This window comes from Enhydra lutris, unplaced genomic scaffold (assembly GCF_002288905.1).
Source record: "Enhydra lutris kenyoni isolate GAN:26980312 unplaced genomic scaffold, ASM228890v2 scaffoldscaffold95, whole genome shotgun sequence".
Lineage (NCBI taxonomy): Eukaryota > Metazoa > Chordata > Mammalia > Carnivora > Mustelidae > Enhydra > Enhydra lutris.
This window is the reverse complement of record NW_019154179.1, coordinates 24424-45611: the sequence shown is the minus strand read 5'-3', so window position 1 is coordinate 45611 and position 21188 is coordinate 24424. Positions and strand designations below refer to the sequence as shown.

At 45.1% G+C, this 21188-nt stretch overlaps 1 protein-coding gene and 1 pseudogene across 2 annotated transcripts; one reads left to right on the top strand and one right to left on the bottom strand.

Moving 5' to 3' along the window:
• The first annotated feature begins 3379 nt into the window (after positions 1–3379).
• LOC111139090 (cathepsin L1-like) lies at positions 3380–8160 on the top strand. 2 transcript variants are annotated; one of them, XM_022491239.1, is made up of 8 exons: positions 3380–3491; positions 3876–4011; positions 4301–4423; positions 4525–4671; positions 5061–5285; positions 5934–6096; positions 6772–6889; positions 7812–8160. In XM_022491239.1, the coding sequence occupies exons 2-8, from the start codon at positions 3886–3888 to the stop codon at positions 7909–7911; spliced, it is 1002 nt and encodes a 333-aa protein (XP_022346947.1). In that variant the 5' UTR covers positions 3380–3491; positions 3876–3885; the 3' UTR covers positions 7912–8160. The 2 variants fall into 2 exon arrangements, with proteins under 2 accessions (XP_022346947.1, XP_022346946.1); XM_022491238.1 differs by having other exon boundaries at positions 3423–3491; positions 6751–6889; positions 7812–8116.
• A 9865-nt stretch (positions 8161–18025) lies between these two features.
• Positions 18026–19510, bottom strand: LOC111139104 (annotated as a pseudogene).
• Positions 19511–21188: the final 1678 nt, after the last annotated feature.

The window sequence follows — 21188 nt, the reverse complement described above, 5'->3', positions numbered from 1 at the left end:
CCCTGTGTTAGGGAGACACTTTTCCCCCTCTTCCTCCCACTCCACTAGGCAAAGGACTAATTCCTGCATGCAATGACCTTATGTGAGGTTTTCAGATTGGGCCCTAGGATTAGGAAATCTTCTTCTCTCTCTTTAAAGCTTGGTTTTCAGGGGCCTCCTGGACTCAGGAATTCTAACTGGGATGTCAAGTGCCGAACAATGACTCTCTCCTCTTGCATTCCTGTTGTTAAAATTCTGATCATTTATGAGACAAGGATGTCCCTGGCCACAGAAGGTACATGTTCCTAGAAAAGAAATACAAATTAGAAATGAACACTGACATTTCAGAAAATCTCACTCCCCTCACATCACATATGACACAGACCTGCGGGTGGCTACAGAGCTCTCTCAGCATCGGATATAGTCTCCCCACAGCCCTGTCGCCCTGCCCTAGGACCTGCTCTAGAAGAAATAACTCAAGCATGGGGATCTTCTGCTGGGGAAGAGGTTGGTGGTTCCTACAGGGAGAAGAGAGGATCTTCCCAGAAGTCAGTGCACAGTCATAGAGCCCAGGAAGAACTTCCCAGAAATGTTTAAATGGACATAGTGGTAAAGGGTTAGGGACTGTACCTAGGGTAATGACCTTGTGGGGGCCAGGGAGAGGGGTGCGGTCTCTCGGTTATTGTCCCATCTCCAGGAACACGACATGGGAATGTGTGACATCGTTGCTCATGAGCCAGGTAAACTGGTTTGGTTAATTGTCCCATTCAATAATTAAACATTCACATACTCTGTATTTTTACAACAAACCACTGCCTTCTCCACTAGAGTGTGAATAGGTCAGGATCTAGAAACTGAAAGTTTAAGGCAACGGTTCACTCATGCTTGCTGGCAAGTCCAGTTTGCCAGGACCAACTGGAGAGTGAACCTGCTAGATGTCTACAAAGTCATTTTGGGCTTGCATATCATGTTTCTGAGATACAAGAGAAAAGGGGGAAGAACACCGGCTTCCGAGATGGATCACCCATGAGCAAGGTTCTCCAAGGCAAGGCCTGGACTCAGCAGTGCATTTTGTCCAGCAATCTGCCCACAGACGACAAATTTCAGAACATCGTGCACAGTGAGGCACTCAACAAGCAGGGAAACTCGGGGCATAAAGCCATGATGATGGAAGCTGGTTTGGTTGAGAGACTCCAAGGTCACCTTAGTCCTTGACTCTCCATCCAACCTTGAGCCCAGAGCACCCATGAGGCAGCGTGTTGGAATGGCTTCAGCTGGGTATCTGTGGTCTCGTGTTCAAAATCCTCTGTCCATCTCGGCCAGGTCCTACAACCCCAGGGGCTCGGCCCTCCCCAGACCTGAAGGGCTTGTTGTCTGTCCTATTATGTCTGGATTGTCTGATATTCTAAAACCATCGCTAATACATCGTAAGACATGATCAAACAAGGGTGATTTGATGATAAGAGCTCTCTTAAATTCCAGGACATCATTGACAATAATAATAGTAGCTTCATGCTAAGGACTATATACTAACCACTATATAACTTATCCTCTATAATCCTTACCATACTCCCTTAGAAATGGGCATTTTCAATCCCCTTTGACAGGTGAGACTATAGACCCCACAAGGTGAAAGTGTCTTGCCAAAGTTACATGACTGTCGAGTGGCAGTATCAACATTTGAACCGAAAACGATGTTGTCTTAAAATCAGTGGCCTGAATTAGTAAATATTTCTCTGTGTACCCGTGTCTTGCCAGCCAAGCATCATGTTCACCACTCACCTGATAGATGAATGGTCTAAATAAATATTATTCGATGAATGAACACGATCTCCCCTGCAGACCTAAGGAACGGAGGCATAATGCTGGAATGACAGATCATTACATTGTCTTGTATTTCTTTGAACTATTAGGGCCAGTCGTCTCTGGGCCATGGAATCCAGCCAACTCTGTAGCTCTTACAAAAGTGGGGATGCCTTGTTGCATTGCAGAAGTACTTTGTGTCAAAACTTCTGTAAGAAGGTTTTTGAATGTTTCTATTACCCACTCAGAACAGAACTACTGAAGCACTAGGGAGCATAAATGAGATGGTCAGATGGAGGAAGCTGATGGCAGTGGGAAGGCTCAGCAGTGGCCCTTCAGGCTGTTTCAGTGTGAGGTGAAAGCCCTATCCACATGCCCCAGGCAGGAGGGAGCAGCAGGGCCTGTCCCTCTGACCCCATGTCAGGGGAGAAAAGATTTGATCTTCTTCCCACAGTTGAGTCATTATTAATCAAGTTGAAAGTACAAATGCATTTCTGCCCCTTACTCTACCCGACCCCCTCAACCCCGGCCAAACAGAAGCCCTGAGTAATGCTGGCTTGCCCTGATGCTAGGAGTCAGTTCAGTCAAATATACTCTCAGTTTCAATTCTGCTGAAAATGCTACCACATTCCCCAAATAGTGACAATGCTTCCGGTTTGTGTACCTTAAATTTTTAATGATATAAATTAATATTTTATATCCTGTATGTTTTCCTCCATTTAAAATATTTTCACAAACTGTCATTTAAATCCTGACATTCAATGTAAATTAAAGTAATAATCATTGAAGTAAAAGGTGAGTAAGACAAATTTCTTTTAAATCTGAAGAAGATTACATTGGATACTGAGGCCCATAATAACCCATAATGCAAAGAGTGGGGAGGAAAGAGCAGTTTCTACTTCCTGCCTTTTTTTCTTTTTATTAAGCCGGATTTCTCTGTAAATAACACGTTTCTGTCAGTTTTGAGAAAGGCGTAAGAGGGGAAAAAGAAACTGCCCGGAGAGTCAGCGCAGGAACATTACAAAATGCCACGCCTTCCCTGGACACCCTCCTGTCAGTCCCGTTCCTTGAAAGCACTTGAGCCTTGCCCAGCACATTCGCTGTTCGGAGATTTCCAGTCCTCTCCAGATTTTTCCATAACCCGGAGGCATCCCATCCTGAAACCACGATAACACTTTCCCCGCGGTGGGCTCTACTTCCTCCAGCTGCCCCATCTCCGCTTGGAATAAACAGGAACCACTTAGACTAGATTATCCTGTTCTCAGCCCGCGGGGAGATTTTAACCAGACTCTAGGACTAGAGGATAGGCAGGGTCACGCTGGAAACCCACTTGGGGCTCCCTGTGAGCCTCTTTTCGTGAACCACCTGCCAACACATAAATTCCTGCCAATTAGTTGATCCGGGTCCCTAGGGAGGGACCGGATTCCCTTCTCAGTCCCGTCCCTGGTCCCCCGGCTCGCCTCCCCCAGGTCCCCCGAGGCAGGATTGCCCAGCTTGTCCCAGCTTCGCGGAGCTCCCGGGCGCAGAGGCCCCGCCCCCAGGCTGACTCAGCCTCTCGCAGCCTGAACAGGCGTTGGGGGCGGGGCTGACCTGGCCGGATCCCGGCTCTAAAAGCTTGTCTTCACCCCACTGCCGGGCCTTCTGGAACTCAGGACACGCATCTGTGATCGAGACTGCGCAGCTGCACTGCCTCGCGCCACTGGCCACAGGTGGTCTTCTCGTGCCGAACCTGAGCAGGGGGCCACCCGCGCGGCTGCCTGCCTTGGCAGTGAGGGTTCGGGGCTCCCAGGAGGCGCTGACCATGGATCTGACCCTTCCGGACAGGGCAGCCTGATTCCCCTGACGCCGCTCTGTCAGGGCCCGCCCCTCCCTGTGCTGAGACGCAAGTTCCCTGGAAGTGGCAGGCGGGTCACAGGGCAGCAGGCCCCCTGCCCATCCCACACCCGCAGCCTTCCTCCACAGCCCCGTGGAAGCACTTGGGAGGATGGAGTGCGTGTTTGTACTCAACCTTAGTGGCCTTACATCTCAGAAGGAAGGAGGATGGCTTTTTAGATGGTTTGGTCTAATCAGAAACTCATTTCTTTTCTTCCTAGGTTTTGAAACATGCATCCTTCTCTCTTCCTGGCTGCGCTTTGCCTGGGAATAGCCTCAGCTGCTCCACAATTCGATCAGAGCTTAGATGCGCGCTGGTCCCAGTGGAAGGTGGCACACGGGAAACTGTATGACGAGGTTGGTAACATCTGAGCTGTCCACTGAGACCCCAGGGAATGTTCTATGCTGGTGGGAGTTCACAGCGGGGAGTAACTTCTGGAGGCCTCTGGTACCCAGGCAGGAAGCAGGGCACCGTGTGTGCACAGGATGGGGACAGATGTCTCGCTGTGTGGTTGCTGGAGAGCAGCTCCTGGAGCATCAGCCCAGCCCCAGTCAAGGTCTCTGCTCCCCTCCCCTCCGTGAGCACATCCACTTGGTGCAGGTGAGCTGGGTTTAAATATAAATAAAGATGATTGTTTTTCTGCAGAATGATGAAGGATGGAGGAGAGCAGTGTGGGAGAAGAATCTGAAAGTGATTGAACAGCACAACCAGGAGTACAGCCAAGGGAGACACAGCTTGACGATGGCAATGAATGCCTTTGGTGACCTGGTGAGTGTGGCCTGGGTTGCTGAACGTTTCATGCGTCCCCTCCTCGGTGCTTTGCCAAAAAATCTGCTGCTTGTCAACATTCTACTTCTTTTTTCTTGAAGACCAATGAAGAATTCAAGCAGGTGATGAATGGCCTTAAAAGCCAGAAGCGCAAGGAGGGGAACGTGTTCCAAGCACCTCCCTTTGCTGAGACCCCCTCATCTGTGGACTGGAGAAAGAAAGGCTATGTGACCCCCGTGAAGAATCAGGTGGGACAGTACTCCGCAGGTCACCCTCCGGAGGAAAGGTGAAAGGAATCGGTGTCCTTGCTGTGGTCGGCTGAGAAAAGTGTGCAGCTCATGATGTTTTAAAAGAGTTTCCGGATCAGTGGGCTGCTGTCAAATCTTGATATTTGTTTTGTAGACTGAGAATTTTTTTTTATAATTTTATTTATTTATTTGACAGACAGAGATCACAAGTAGGCAGAGAGGCCGGCAGAGAGAGAGAGGAAGGGAAGCAGGCTCCCTGCTGAGCAGAGAGCCTGATGCAGGGCTCGATCCCAGGACCTTGAGACCATGACCTGAGCCAAAGGCAGAGGCTTAACCCACTGAGCCACCCAGGCGCCCCATAGACTGAGAATTTTTAAAATTTGTTTCAGGGTCTCTGTGGTTCTTGTTGGGCTTTTAGTGCAACTGGAGCCCTTGAAGGACAAATGTTCCGGAAAACCAGCAGACTGGTGTCACTGAGCGAGCAGAACCTGGTGGACTGCTCTCAGGCGGAAGGCAATGAGGGCTGCAACGGTGGCCTGATGGATTATGCCTTCCAGTATGTGAAGGACAACGGAGGCCTGGACTCGGAGGAATCTTACCCGTATTGCGCACAGGTAAGTAGTGCTCCCTACCTGTCATTCCAGCTCTGCTTTTTAGCATTGAACGCATTCAGATAAAACAGGTATCACATTTCATACTCACCGTTTATGTTGTGGACTCTGCAGCAGCAACTGTTAGAACTGTCATTAAACTATATTAGCCGGGAGCGCCTGGGTGGCTCAGTCGTTAAGTGTCTGCCTTTGGCTCGGGTCACGATCCCAGGGTCCTGGGCTCGGCAGGAAGACTGCTTCTCCCTCTCCCACTGCCCCTGCTTGTGTTCCCTCTCTCGCTGCCTCTCTCTCTGTCAAATAAATAAATAAAATCCTAAAACAACAACAACAAAAAAACCCTATATTCTCTACCTTGATAGTGACCATGCAACTCTTCCTATTTCTGTGTTATGGGGCCATTTGATACCATTCTATATATAGTACAGATTTCTCCAGAATGAAAAGCTTCTTATGGACAGGTAGACTGAGAGTGTCTCATGAAGTTCCCACCAGCTAATGTTTTGATTTCAAACCAGCCGATAGTGTTTCGGCTCCTAGGACGCTTTCTAACAAACGTGGCTTGGGAAACATTGAGCTACAAACTGTCTTGAACGCGTGCTCCCCAGGAGGTGGAGGGTAGTGATCAAGTCTCTTCCCCTGTCCCTTTGAAAGGATGAATCCTGCAAATACAAGCCTGAGCAATCCGCCGCTAATGACACCGGCTTCACGGACATCCATCCGGAGGAGGAGTCCCTGAAGCTGGCGGTGGCCACTGTGGGGCCCATCTCTGCTGCGATCGATGCAAGCCTGGGTACCTTCCAGTTCTATCATAAGGGTAAGCATCTGTTTATATAGACATTTAGGCAGAAAAATGGGAAAACCACCATTATATACAATAACATTGACTCTGGTCTGTAGAAGTCAGTGTGGAATTTTGGAGGGTGAGGATTTAACAGAGCTGTGTTTTGCTGCACATGTAATTTTTGCGCCCATTGTTTCCATCTGCCATGACTTGACCCATATCCCCGTGGCTTCAAGTACATCATAAATGTGTTTAAATGGCTATATAATTCAACTGGTATACCTTAATTTACTTTCCTTTTTTTCTAACTGTTAGACCTTGAAACATTCCAAAGAATTTTACTACTGTTATTGAAACTGGCAAGAACCCCTCGGCTCAAGTAATTTTGTGCTCTGGGTTGTGTTTCCTTAAGCTGACGTGCTCCAAGTCGAACCACAAGGTGTCAATGAGTGCTCATCTATGTTTCTTGACAAAGTGTTTACGAAAGAGATTGTGCCAATTTGTCTTTCTGCTGGTGTTAGATGAAGGCCTAAATCCCTAGCCTAGCTAAAAGTAAATCAATAAATCAATCTGATTTTTAAATCTTACCTGGGGTTATGTCATTTCACTGAACTTTGAAATGCCTCCTGTTGGTTGTGGTTGATAGGCTCGGCTGCTACCACACGTTCCTGGAGATGGTCACCCCAGCCCTGAATCTCTCTTCTCCAGGCATTTACTACGATCCAGACTGTAGCAGTGAAGACTTGGATCACGGTATTCTGGTGGTGGGCTATGGCTCGGAAGGAGAAGCCTCAGAGAAGCAAAAATACTGGATTGTCAAGAATAGGTATAAAAAGCCAAAAATAGGGGCGGCCAGCTGGCTCAGTAGATAGAGCATGTCTCTCTTGATCTCGAGGCTATGAGTTCAAGTCCCACGTCGGGGATAGTGTTTACTTAATAGAAAAAATTGTTTTAAAAATATAATGTATATACTATACATTTCTGTAAAAGAAAAAGACAAAACTAAGTGATCTATAACGGAATAAGAAATAGACTTTTTAAAAAAAGCCAAAAATACTTATCTTTAAAGTTGAAAAGGGAATCGTTGTTGGAATCAGTGTTTGGAGGCAGGCCCCCCAACCCTTGAGCACACTTCTGAAATCCCAGAAGTGTTAACCCCATGTAGGGGGAAACACAGGCATATTCATGAGACGACCACAGTGAGGTACTGTCTCAAGCTGGGGGGTCCTGTTATAGTTTTGGTACTGTTGCATTTCTAAATTGGAGATTTTTTAAAATTTCTCTTTTTTCATTGTTTAATTTTTTTAAAAGGATTTTATTTGTTTATTTGACAGAGAGATAGAGAGCACAAGTAGGCAGAGAGGCAGGCAGAGGGAGAGGGAGAAGCAGGCTCCCTGCTGCATAAGGAGCCCAATGACAGGCTCGATCCCAGGACCCTGGATCATGACCTGAGCTGAAGGCAGATACTTAACCGACTGAGCCCCCCAGGTGTCCCCTTTATTTTAATTTCTGAAACACATCTGACCCTAAGCATTTTGGGGTCTCTCACTTTGTAGTCTATGTGAAAGGTTCTATGAAAATCTATGAAAGGTTCGGGAGTAGAATTATGAGCTGGGTTAGAACTCGAACAGGAACAGGAACGGCTTCTCGGATTCTTCCTGAATCTGTCCTGGCCCTGTCCTGCCCTGCTCATGAAGGGAAATGTGTTTGTTCCTCTGAAATAATTGGCAAACGCTGTCCTCTTCCAGCTGGGGCACAGACTGGGGCATGCAGGGTTACATACTGATGGCCAAGGACCGGGACAACCACTGTGGAATCGCCACCGCAGCCAGCTTTCCTATTGTGTGAGATGAGAGTGTAAAGAAGACCTCGACTGGGGACCAAATACGCAGAAGAGGAATTTTCTCTTACAAGTGATCACACCTCATTGTGTGGAATGAAACACTCAAGCCACTGGAGATCTAACCTGTGATCTGATTTTGTGATTTCTTTAATTGCTGCTTTGGACAGCTTTGGGTGGTTGACTTGTTTAATAGATTTTGAATTTTATATCTTGTACTGATACGTAAAGTTATACCTTTTAAAATAAAACCATTTCAAAGTAGAAGTGGGGGAAGTTTTTAATATAATTAACTTATAGACTCAGGCTGTTAAATTTAAAAAAACAAATAAATTACAAAGATCTAATTGGTTTAATAAAGGATTCATGAATCAGGCAGCTTCCCGTATATCTAGCAAGTAGGGAAGAACTCCAAGAGCTACCAAAAAAGAAAGGCTTGTACAGGTAGAGAGAGAGCAGAAAAAGGAAAGTATGAGCAAAGAATCTGTTAGCAAAGTTGTTGTCCTTCAGGGACCAGAAAGGGTCCCTCAGTATGTGTCCTGGTGCAAACCAGCATGTTCCCATTATCACCTGGTCATATTGTAGCAGGGAAGAGGTTGAAACTGCAGTTAACTTAGGTGTTAAGTCTTGGTTTATTAACTTGGGACCTTTACCTAAGAGATGCCATGTTGGGCCCATGGTTTTGTTTTTGACAGGGCTCTAAAGATATAACCGCATGTGCCAGTGGTCCATTCGGACAATACTGGGTGGCCTCTGGTTCTTGTAGTTGCAACTATGCACATCTTATGAGAGCTGCCCTTTGGCTGTGTCCGACCCAACCCTGGAATGAAGCAAAATGGGACCAATGATCAATAGAGACAAAGGTACATTATCTTAACAAGGAAAAGACTTTGCATTTTCAAAAAGTGAACACGCACCCATAGAATTTCAATAGTAGAGAAATGCATTAGAGATCAGGGTCATTGGACCCCAGATAGCTACAACCCAGTGGAGCTACAAGACGGATGTCCCAGAGCCTGTTGCAAGTGCCTCTTCCCCACCTGCTAGTGTGGGCAGATGAGGAAGGACCAGACACAGTGGATTGGTGTGTCTTGGGCCCAAAAGGGCTGAGGTAGCAGACCGGTGAGGGCATCCAGAGTGCCCAGCTCTCTGATTGAACACTATCCTGGAGCTTGCTGTGCGGTCCCTATGTACAAGTTATTAACAACTACAATCGGCCGACACGGTTTAAATAAAGATTTCTCTCAATAATGTGGGCAGGCATGTGGGGGTAGGAAGTTCTCCTCCACCCCCTTGGGATCTCTGGCCTGGGCCAAGAATTAAACAGGAACAAGGTAGATTCACAGGAAAAAAAGCATACAAGTTTGATTGGGTTTTTTTATGCACCTGGAAGCCTTCATGAGAGAAGGAAGATCCAAAGAAGTGACCAGAGCCAGAAGCGACTAGACCTTCCAGACAAGAATCGACACATTTGTAGAGAAATGACAAGACAAAGAGCAGTAAGTTGTGGGGAAGGACGAGGAGACACCTGTGGGGGCAGGAGGCAGAAGGAGTGGAAGATCGGGGTTATTTGGGAAGTGTGTTTGCACAGATGGCGGTTCGGTGTGGACTCGGGACTCTGGTGATCAGAATGTTCTCTTGCTGGCTCCTTTCTCAGGGGAGAGAACCCCTTTCTCGTGGGAAATGCTATGACCTAATTTCGGAAGGGGGTTGTCAGAGAGCCCTTTCTGCTTCCCTCCTCTGCTTCTCAAGTGCCCTCAGCTGAAAATAACCTGTATGCCCACCTGGTACATTCTGGGGGAGTGTGTCCTGAATCCCTCCAGCCTCACCGATCGGTTGGATGTCTTAAGAGCAAACCTGGGGTTTCTGGGGGAAGAAGGAAGTCTGCCTCAAGGCTGTGGCATGGGGTGTGGGTCTGTGTGTCTGTGTGGCTGAGGGGGCTTGAATCCTATTGGCTCTGTGTCTCTGGAGAATTCGGACTGATGCACAGACCATCTCAGAGACCTGCCCACCAACTCCCACTTTCGTGCATATCTTTCTCATGCCTGTTGCCCTTCTTTGCGGAAAAAGAAATCACGTGATTAGATTTCGCTACATTTTTAGTTTCATTTCAGTTTAGAATGAGAGCTTTCTAATTTGGTTTCAGGGTCAGTGTGCTTCTGGCTGGGCTTTTAGGGAAGCCGGTGCCCTCGAAGGACACAGGTTCTGGATAACAAGCAAATTTGTGTCACCTGCTGGACTATTCTTGGTCTCAAGACAGTGAGGGCTGCCGCGGTGGCCTGATGAATTACGCCTTCCAGCATGTTCCGAACAACGGAGGCCTGGACTCAGAGGAATCTTATCCATATCGTCCAGGGGTAAGTGGAGCTCCTCACATGTCATCAGTCTAGCTCTGCTCCCAGAGTCCCATGCTTTTGAAGAACACGGATACCGTATTTAATATTTGCATTTTAAATGGTGGACCCTAGAGCTGCAAACTCTCAGGACTGTCATTAACCCAGATGAACTGAGAACAGTTCTCTGCCTCGGTGGTGACCACATGACTATTTTTATTTCTATGTTACAGGGAGACATACATACCATTCTATACAGGGTACAGATTTCTCTGGAATGAACCAGTTCTTAAGGACACGTAGACCCTGAATAATTCATTGAACATGCAAGGTAGTTTTTCAATTTCAAAACAACCAATAGCATTTCAGCTTCTGGGATGCTTTACGACAAATTTGGCTTGGAAATCACTCACCTGTAAGCTGTCTTGAACTCACGCTCCCCAGGAGGTGGATGGTCATGATCAAGTCTCTTCCCCTTTCCCTCTGGAAGGACGGACCCTGCGCACACAGACCGGAGCGTCCTGCTGCCAACGCCAACGGCCGGTGAGCGTGCCTCGAAGGAGGAGTCCCTTGTGCTGGTGGTGGCAGCTGTGGGGCCCGTCTCTGCGGCTCTCCGTGCAAGCCTGGACACCTTCCGGTTCTATAAAGAGGGTAAGCATCTGTCTGTGGAGAAATATAGTACAAAAATCGGAATACCACCCTAAGATACAGCAGTAGTGACACCATGGTAGGCAGAATTCAATGTAGAATTTGGGGGGTGTGGATTTCACACAGTTCATCCTGCAGCCATAACGCTCATGCCTGCTGTTTCCGCCTGTCATGACCGGACCCAAATCCCCATGATTTTAAACACATTATCAATATATTGCAATGGCTACATAATTTGATTGGTATGGCTTGCTTTACTTTTTTCCAGTTGTTAGACCTTGAAAAATTTTAAAGAATGTTATTACTGAGATTAACACTGGAAAGGAGCCCTTAGCCCAAGTCATTTTGTGTTCCCTGCTGTTTCCGTAGGCTCACATCCTTTAAGGAGAATCATAAGAGGCATTTTTTTTTATGCCTCTTCACTATTGTTTTCAAAAGAGATTGTGACACTTTGTATTTCTGCTAACAACCCCTAGCTTACCTAAACAAAACTACCTGACTTTTAATCTTATCTGGATTTATAGCGCAACTAGAATTTTGATATGTCTCCCTTATTGTGGCTGATAGGCTGATCGGCTGCTACTACCCCATGTCACGTGGGAAACCTCAGCCCAACATTAGATTTTACTGTCCAGACATTTCTTATGCTCCGAACCGCAGAGTGAGGAGCTGAATCACGGCGTTCTGCTGTTTGTTTATGGACCTGAAGGAGAAGAATCCAAGAACCAAAACTATTGGATTGTCAAGAACAGGTATAAAAAGCCAAGAATACTTATCTTGGACATTGAAAAGGGAATCCTTTTTGGAATCGGTGCTTGGAGACAAGTCCCCCAACTCTCGAGCACACTTGTGAAATCCCAGAAGCGTTTACCCCGCGTGCGGGAACACAGGCATACTCATGGACGACCACAGGAAGGTACTATCTCAAGCTGGGGGGGGTCCTGTGATAGGTTTGCACCACTGCATTTCTAAACAAAATTCCTGAAACACATCTGTCCCGAAGATTTTCCTTTTCCTGCTCATGTTTCAGTTTTGTGAAGTCTGGGAAAGAAGGTTGGTTTGCTGGGTTAGAACTTAAGCAGGAACAAGAATGGCCTCTCCGGGTTCTTCCTGAATCTGTCCTGGCCTCTGGTGCCCTCCTCAGTGTCGGGTGTGATTGTTCTTGAAAGGAAATGTTTGTTCCTCTGGAATAATTGGCAAACCCTGGCTTCTTTTGACTGGGACACAGACTGGGGAACTCAGGGCTCCATGCTGATGGCCAAGGCCCGGGACAACCAGTGCGGAATCGCCACCATGGCCAGCTTTCCTGTTGTGTGAGACGAGGGTGTAAAGAAAACCTTGACTGGGGACAGAATATACAGAAAATGAGTTTTATTTTAAAGCTGGCCTCACCTTATTGTGTGGGATAAAACACTGAAGATCTAACTTACGGTTTGATTCTGTGACCTTTCACACTGGGGATGTCACTACTTTCTTAATCCCCGCTCTAATCAATGTTGTGTGATTCACTTGCTTTATAACTTTTGAATTTTCATGTTTTAAAAGATTGCAGGGGGACGCCTGGGTGGCTCAGTGGGTTAAGCTGCTGCCTTCGTCCCAGGTTACGATCCCAGGGTCCTGAGATCAAGTCCTGCATTGGGCTCCTTGCTCGGCAGGGAGCCTGCTTCTCTCTCCACCTCTGCCTGCCTCTCTGCCTGCTTGTGTGCTCTCTCTCTCTCCTTCTCTGTGACAAATAAATAAAACCTTAAAAAAAAAGAAAGATTGCAGGGTGTTTCATCTTCTAAAAGAAAATAATTTACCTGTGCTGAGGTGTGATTCTGGTTTTTTTTTTTTTAAGATTTTATTTATTTATTTGAGAGAGAGAGTATGAGTGGGCAGAGGGGGGACCGGGGGGCAGGTGGGGGCAGACGGAGAAGCAGACTCCCCACTGAGCAGGGAGTCTGACCCTGGGCTCACCCCAGGGCCCTGAGATCATGACCTGAGGTGAAGCCAGACTCCTAACCAACTTAGTCACCCATGGGCCCCCTTTCTGTTTTTAATTCATAAACTTCTTTATAGTCAAAAATGTCATGCTTTTGTAGGGGAGAAATTTCCTTATTTGCTCCAGAATTCTTCCAGCTGGCTTAAGAATTTAATTGACATGAAACAGATCAATGGGAGAAAAAAATCCTACAAAGTTTTATTACACAGGCATGGAGGCCCAGTAGGGAATTTGAGACCCAAGGAAATGACCAAGGCAGGCAGGTTTGTTGTTTTCTGGGCAGAGGCAGGTTTTATACATTTTAGACAAAGACAATAACTGGTGAGAAATTGACAGGATAAAGACAACTGGGGTGTGGGAGCTTCAAACCAGCAGGGATGCTAAGTGGAATTTGAGCTGAGGTTGTAGATGAGTAAAAAAGCCACAAGGTTTCTTTCTACAGCTTTCCCAGCTTTGAAGTCCCATCTGCAAGGCTAAGGATGTCTTTTTACTTCGCAGTACAGAGAGGGCACCTCTCCCGCGGTAGACTCGTTACCTGCTTGTGGGAGGACAGAGGACAGCCTGGGTGCCCTCGCACCCGCTGTTTCCCAAGCAGCTTCATATCCAGATAATCCATGTACCATTGCGGCACATTTTGGAGTGTCCTCCCTGGGCCCCCACAGTCTCTTCCTCTAAAACTCCCCTGGGATGTTTACAGACTACTAGCTGAGCTGGGGACTGTGGAGAGAGAAATCCAGGTAGTAAATGAGTAAAAAGAACATAGATTAGAATGAAGATGAATAAAGGGGGTGAAGAGGAATGGGAGGTCCAGGCTTCCAGCTATGGAATGAATAACCCGAGAATAAAAAGCACAATGTAGGGAATATCATCAGTGGTGTTGCAATAGCATTGTAATGGTACAGTGAGAAACTGACAGACAGTAGCGATCCCTGTGGTGAGCATAGCGTACTGTATAGAGTTGGCAAATTACTGCGTTGTGCACCTGAAACTAATGTAACATTGGGTGTCATCTGGACTCAAAACATTTGGGGGAGGGAAAAAAAGCATAAGGATGAATAAACAGAAAAGAACACATTTCCCCACACATCATGAAACCAGTCCCACAACCCTCAAAATAGATCAGCCCTGTCAAATGTCTGCGTTTCATTTATCTGATGGTAAGTATTAATTCTTTTTTTAAAACGGATTTAAATTAGATATGCATCTCACTGGATTTACCTAAAAGCAGGTTTTCCCTGATGATTGGGCGAGCGCCCCCTGCTGGGCAGACACTGTATCTAGAACACGATGATACGCGGATTCCCACAGTCTGAGCTGTTACCTTGGGACTAGAGTATTTTCAAAGCCTGCATAGTGGTATTGAACCCGTGTTCCATTACCAGAGAGAGATTTAGGATTGCCTTTTCTAGTTCACAATCTCTGAAATTTAGGAATAAGATCCTTAATGCTGACAAGAACTTGGAATTCTGATACAGCAGCAGGTTTTCTATGAGTTTTCAACAGGCATGTTTGTGTGGCACAATTTTATGAACAAGTGTAATTTGGCGGGTATTTAAGGTGGCACACTCAGTGACAGAGAGCCAGAAATCCAAAGGCCATATATGGCCGTGGCCATTCAGGCGGGAACCCTCTCTATGCTTTGCTGCCACATGAAAAAGACCAGTGTCTTTTTATAGTGTGGTTTACAGACAAGGTTAAGTTGGAGACTGTGATTTTTAAAGTCTGGAGTGTTCCATGACCTTTGCCATTGATAGTGTCGATATCTTTCCCTCTCCATTTTTCTTATGATCCTGTCAGTCTGTGAAAGCAGAATAAGTTGCAAAACAGCTGATGTGAGAGGCTTGTGGCGTGGCTCTGGTGGCTAGGAAGGGTGGTTTTGTCACCCAGCCACGTAAGCCCAGATTTTCAATCCACATTTTTGGGTGTCCTGGCTTTGGCCAATACAGTTCCTTCCTCTGAAACTTTTCTGGGAGTTTCACACATTCAATGTTGAGCTGATAGATGGTTTCATCTCCTTGAACCAGTCTCTCAGTCCTGGCAGTGGGTCAGTTCAGTCAAATTCACTTCAGGAGGAGGTGATGCAGGTGTGTTCTCAAAGTTAAGCCTCTGCTTCAAATGATCAGATAATAAATAAGAGGCAACTCAGGGGCACCTGGATGGCTCAGTCAGTTGAACACCAAACTCTTGGTTTCAGCTCGGGTCATGATCAGGGTCCTAGAATGGAGCCCCCATGTTGGGCTCCACGCTCAGAGGGGAGCCCGCTTGAGATGCTCTCTCTCCTTCTGCCCCTCTTCCCTATTGCTATCTCTCTTTCTAAAATAAACTCTTTTTTAAAGATTTTTTTTATTTATTTGACAGATAGACATCGCAGGTAGGCAGAGAGCCAGGCAGAGAGAGAGGAGGGAAGCAGGCTCCCTGCTGAGCAGAGAGCCCGATGTGGGGTTCGATCCCAGGACCCTGGGATCATGACCTGAGCTGAAGGCAGAGGCTTTAACCCCCTGAGCCACCCAGGCACCCATAAAATAAGCTCTTTTTTAAAAAGAGTCAATTTTATGCAAGCTGGTGCAACCATGGAGGTTCCTCAAAATGTTGAAAATAGAACTACCCTATGACCCAGCAATTGCACACTGGGTATTTACCCTAAAGATACAAACGTAGTGATCCAAAGGGGCACGTGCACCCAAATGTTTATAGCAGCAATGTCCACAATAGCCAAACTATGGAAAGAACCTAGATGTCCATCAACAGATGAATGGATAAAGAAGATGTGGTATATATACACAATGGAATACTATGCAGCCATCAAAAGAAATCTTGCCATTTGCGACGACATGGATGGAACTAGAGGGTATTATGCTTAGTGAAATAAGTCAATCGGAGAAAGACAACTATCATATGATCTCCCTGATATGAGGAAGTGAAGATGCAACATGGGGGGTTTGGGGATAGGAAAAGAATAAATGAAACAAGATGGGATCGGGAGGGAGACAAACCATAAGTGACTCTTAATTTCACAAAACAAACTGAGGGTTGCTGGGGGGAGGGGGGGAGGGGGGTCGGGAGAGGGGGGTGAGGTTATGGACATTAGGGAGGGTATGTGCTATGGTGAGTGCTGTGAAGTGTGTAAATCTGGCGATTCACAGACCTGTACCCCTGGGGATAAAAATATATTATATCTTTATAAAAAATAAATAAATAAATAAATACGTCAATCCTATGGCAATAAAAGCAAAATAATGGTTAATAATTGGATCAAATTATAAACTAGTTTCTGAGTTCTGAGGGTAGCCAGTGGAGAGAATTTCTAGATGTTGCTCTTAAAGCATCTGTAGACAGAGTAGGTAGTGGCAGTCTGACAGATTTTCTTGGCTTGTAGTTTGAGTATCCCTGGTGATGTTTTGAGTGGCTCAGAGAGACACAGGCACGAAGATTGTCTCTACACGAGCTGTTGTGATGATCTCTCTGAAGTGTCCATCAGGTCGTTTATATGAAATTTGCAGGGCTTCAGGAAAAAAGGTACTTTTAGTGATCCAATGATTCCAAGTCCAAGGGTGGGAAAAAATGGAAAGCATTAGTTTGGAGAATTGTAGTCAGGCTTTGGAGGAAACTAGAAGAAATTAGGATCTAGTCCCGTTTATAGGGAACCCTATCCGAATCTAATATCCGCAGAGGCGTGTTATTGAAACACTATATTTTCTCTATAATCACCCTCCTTTTTACCAAGGACAGCCAAGCTAAGACCAATTTATTTGCGAAATCGAGTTGTTTTTGTTTTTTTAACTTGGCCTGATTATTAAATTGCTGTAAGTCGTAGCTTAAGAGAAAAAAGGTTTCCTAGGATTCCTTACTAATTAAAGCTCGCAAGCATCTGTTTTCTTTATCCTATTAATTCATCATGAATTTATTGTCTCTTTGTCTGCAGTGTAGAAAAGCTGCCTGCCTTGCTTACAGACTCAGCTATAAGTATCAGGCTGTTTTTCCAAGTGGCTTGATTGGCTCCATAAAGTCTGCCTGAGTTCTTTAAAGCGGTCTGGTCATATCTGAGCCTGTGCATGTCTCCTTTCGAATATGACATTTCAGTCAGAGGTTTGGTAATATGACAAGTGTTTCCAATTGTGTCCTGTTACTAGGAGAGCAGATTCTTATTAAATTTATGCAAATAAACATGGAAGAAAATATAAAAATACTCGCTGAAAGATTTTAAATTCTGGACAAGATAAATATTTCACTTTATTCACAAAGGTGTATTTTATCCAATTGCTGTGTGTTATAGCTTAAAAGAAAATCGCTTCTTTAATACTGGAAAAAAACATTTAATAAATCAGCAGTGTCTCAAAACAAAAATTTTATAAAAAGTATAATTATCCTCTATTCATTCAGTCGCAAGTTTTTAATTCTTGTTTTGCTTGAATCCAAATCTTCCATTAGTTCCAGAAATTCCTACCCAGTTCGGTTTTATGGTCTGAAGGTTATCAGAAACCTATATTCAAAAGTTCTTTCCGTCAGTCTCACTGTAGATGAAGCACATTTGCAGGAAGATTTTGTAAAAGCATCTGAGTAAACCTATACTTGTCTGTAAATGATAAAAGACTTAAAAACAGCCATGATTAAAGACCTGATGAGCGATCATTACAATGTAATTGACAAGGAAATTGGTTATTTCTGTGACACACAACAGTTCAAGTAAAAATATGTCAGGACATATCAGATTTCTAGGAGTTTCATACAGTTTGTAGAACGCTTATTTTAATAACACTCTGCATAAATATAATCTAGGAGTGCTTAGTATCACCTACTTGACAATGCCTCCTATGTAATTTAACATACTAAATAAGCCATATTAGTGTAATAGCCCCTTTTTTTTATAAAGAGACCAAATCTCTTGAAGATGTTGCAGGGATCCTCTGGAATATTGTAGTTGCATTTGTGGTCAAATACTTCATTTTAGAATTTGATTTTGGAAAGTTTGTGTTAAAAAATAAAAAATATTTGAACATTTGATTAAATAGGATCATAGATCACTATGCAACAATATTTATCTATTCAACTGAAGTGATAATAAAAGGTTTTGGTTGGTTGGTTGTTTTTTTTTAAGAAAAGTAAGTGTTTGTTCCCTTGTTTCACAAATAAAGTGGGTTGAATTGGTTGCTTTTTTGGTGATTAGTCAAGAAGACCAAATTCTGTATCCTCGTCCGACTCCTTTGAAACTTCCTTGGCTTCAGCCTTGGCTGGGGCTGTGGCAGCAGAAACAGCGGTGGTGAGAACAGTCATGGGAGCCCCGGCCACGAATGCAGATGGATCAGCCAAGAAGGCCTTGACCTTTTTAGCAGATGGGAAGGTGTAATCGGTTTCCACAGACAAAGCCAGGACCTCCTTATGTCTGTTGATGGTAGAATGGGGCACTGATGCAACAGTTGGGTAACCTATCTGCAAGACACGCTCACTGCAGACACCCTCCAGGAAGCCAGAGTGCAGTTTCCTCTGTGATGTCAAGCACTTCAAGGTTGTAGATGCTGATGTAGTCAAACACCTTCTGGATGACCAGCCCAAAGGAGAAGAGGGCATCTCCTCTTCATAGTTCAGCATGCTCAGCTGTGTGGCTTCACTGGCTCCCAATCTGTCTCCAGTCTTAATCAGTTGTGCCTCACTCAGGATTTCAATGGTGCCCTTGGAGATTTTAATGGTGATGTTGAAAGTCTGGAAGAAGGTCTTCGCTGGCCCCAGACCAGTGTGGTGGGCTGCCACAGTGACTTCACTGGGACTAGGGCACTAGCACAGGCGGCAGCTTGCACCTTATTGGTCAGAAGCACGTTCCTGTGTGGGAGGCCGCAATAAGGCTTGAGACGAGGACCAAACCAGGCCCTGATTTGTGCCTCCTTTAAAGTCCGAATAACCTAACAAAAGGTTTAGGACAGGAAAAGTTGAGTAGCACTGAGAAAGGGTCTGTGCTATGTGTTGTGCACTCACCTACGTGACTTCCCACATGCTTGCTAAACAAATGAGAACAATTCAGTTGGGGTCATAAGTTCATGGCTGGTCCTTGCTGCCCTAGTACAGCCCATAAATTACTTTCAGGTTTGCTGCATCAATACAGAACAATTGTACTGGCATCAGCCATTTGGCGTCACGAGGTCTGCTTATAGTTAAGTGTGAAACTTATTATGGGAACTCGTGGTTGTTTAACTAGACACAGATGTATTGCTTCTCCTATTGTAATATCACTATATATATGGCCTTAATGCTTTGAATAAACTTAGCACTGTTGGACATCCTCCTCAGTGCTCCTCTTGCCCCCCATCTCTGCTTCTCGAGTTCTTTTCTTCATCCTCTTACCCTCACATTCCTGGTCGATTTGTTGCGCCGGCCGCGACATTCCTGATCTCAGTGAGGTCCTCCTTGGTGAACCCAAAGCCCACATTCACCCAGATATGAGGCACTAGTTCCTCCAGAGCTCAGTTGTTCTCCAGATGCCCTCAGATGGTCTTGAACATCATGGTGTCCTTGCCCATCAGTGCCACAGCCTTCCCATGGAGGGACATGCAGATCTGCTGTGTCTCCTTGGAACCCACTTTGTCTGCTCCACAATGAAGCATTTGGATGATAATTCTGAATGATCTTAAGGAAGTAGTTGGATTTCCAGGTCATTCTGTCTCCCAGGCATCATGGTGGTGAATCAAAGACTGCCATGCAGGGATGAAAAATGATGTTACTCTCACAATGACACCTGGAGAGAAGAGAGCCAACAGTAAAAGATTTTAAAGACAAATGCAGGTTACACAGTAATGAACAAAATTCAGGTCTTTTAAAAAATATTTTATTTATTTATTTGACAGAGAGAGCAGGAGACCACAGCAGGGGGAGCAGTAGAAGGACAGGGAGAAGCAGGCTCCCCACTAAGCAGGCAGGGAGCCCAGTGCAGCTTGATCCCATGACCCTGGGATCATGACCCGAGCTGAAGGCAGACACAACCATCTGAGTTACCCAGGTGCCCCCAAATTCAGCTATTTTAATATTAAGACTCAGTTTTCTTGAATAATCTGATAAAGACAAACATTAGAACTTTGTATATCTAGACCATTAGCCTTCACATCAAATGCAAGGAAAAACTTTGCTTATAATTTTTTTGTCATAAGCATACCAACAATGTAAGAAAATTTTTTGTCCTTTTTTACAGAGAAAAAAACTAAGTTCTAATTTTGCATCTGTATCCTTTTTTTTTTTTTAAAGATTTTATTTATTTATTTGACAGAGATCACAAGTAGACAGAGAGGCAGGCAGAGAGAGAGAGAGGGAAGCAGGCTCCCTGCTGAGCAGAGAGCCCGATGCGGGACTCAATCCCAGGACCCCGAGATCATGACCCGAGCTGAAGGCAGCGGCTTAACCCACTGAGCCACCCAGGCGCCCAGCATCTGTATCCTTTTGATGTTAAAACTCATTCTTCAATAAAACCTTAAATAAAATCTATTTTGGCATGGCTTGTGAGAATCCGGGCAGGTTTTTTTGTTTGTTTCAATGGCAGTGTTTTGATGGCACCACTTCATAAGGTCCTTCCTAGGGAGGTGACAGCACATGCTTTCTTCTAACGACCTTGATGTCTGCTTGGTCTTCTGGCTGAAAGGTGTAGCAAGCCTCAGCAGTTGGTGGAGGTCATGCCTCTTTTACCTGTTGGTAATGTGCTTCAGGTAGACGAGGTAGTCCCTGTCTAGAGTTAGTCATAACATTATGTTTTTCACTTACTCCATGAATGGAAGGCTTAGGGATGTCAGTAGGCTTTGACAACAAAACACTATTTCTAAAGAGATTGATCTATGTCTCCTATTTGGTGAATTCTGGATCCTAATAAGGGTCAGAGTTAATGTTGCTAGCCATTCATACTTAATTTCTTGGTAGTTTCCTACAGTTCTTCTCATGTCTAGACTTTTACATTTCTTTTGCCTTAATGATTGAGGATGACATAGGGTATGAAGTTTTAACATGTACCCAAGAGTTTTTGCAAGTGGGTGGCTTATCTCTGCTATCAAACGAGTTCCTTTTTTCTGACTTAATCCATAAAGGAATGGCAAAATGAGGGATGGTCTCAGTATTAATTTCTTTACTACTGCTGTGGCATCAGCATGTCTAGTCAGAGAGCATCAGCTCATCCATTAAGCATATAGACAATGACCGAACAGTGAGAGTAGCCCCAGGCTAGGGACAAATCTATAAAATCCAACTGAAGTGGGCCCAGGAGGACTTCTTGGGGTATGCTGATGATTTCTAGGAATCTGCTGACATTTGCAAGTAGAGCACTGTGAAATAATCTGGTCAGGAATGCTGTAGATGC

What these genes read in the sequence shown, in the direction of transcription:
- LOC111139090 (XM_022491238.1), top strand. Translation starts at nt 3,886, where the DNA reads ATGCATCCTTCTCTCTTCCTGGCTGCGCTTTGCCTGGGAATAGCCTCA. An exon ending in TGACCCCCGTGAAGAATCAG is followed by an intron (nt 4,672 to 5,060) that starts GTGGGACAGTAC and finishes AATTTGTTTCAG; the next exon opens with GGTCTCTGTGGTTCTTGTTG. An exon ending in TACTGGATTGTCAAGAATAG is followed by an intron (nt 6,890 to 7,811) that starts GTATAAAAAGCC and finishes GTCCTCTTCCAG; the next exon opens with CTGGGGCACAGACTGGGGCA.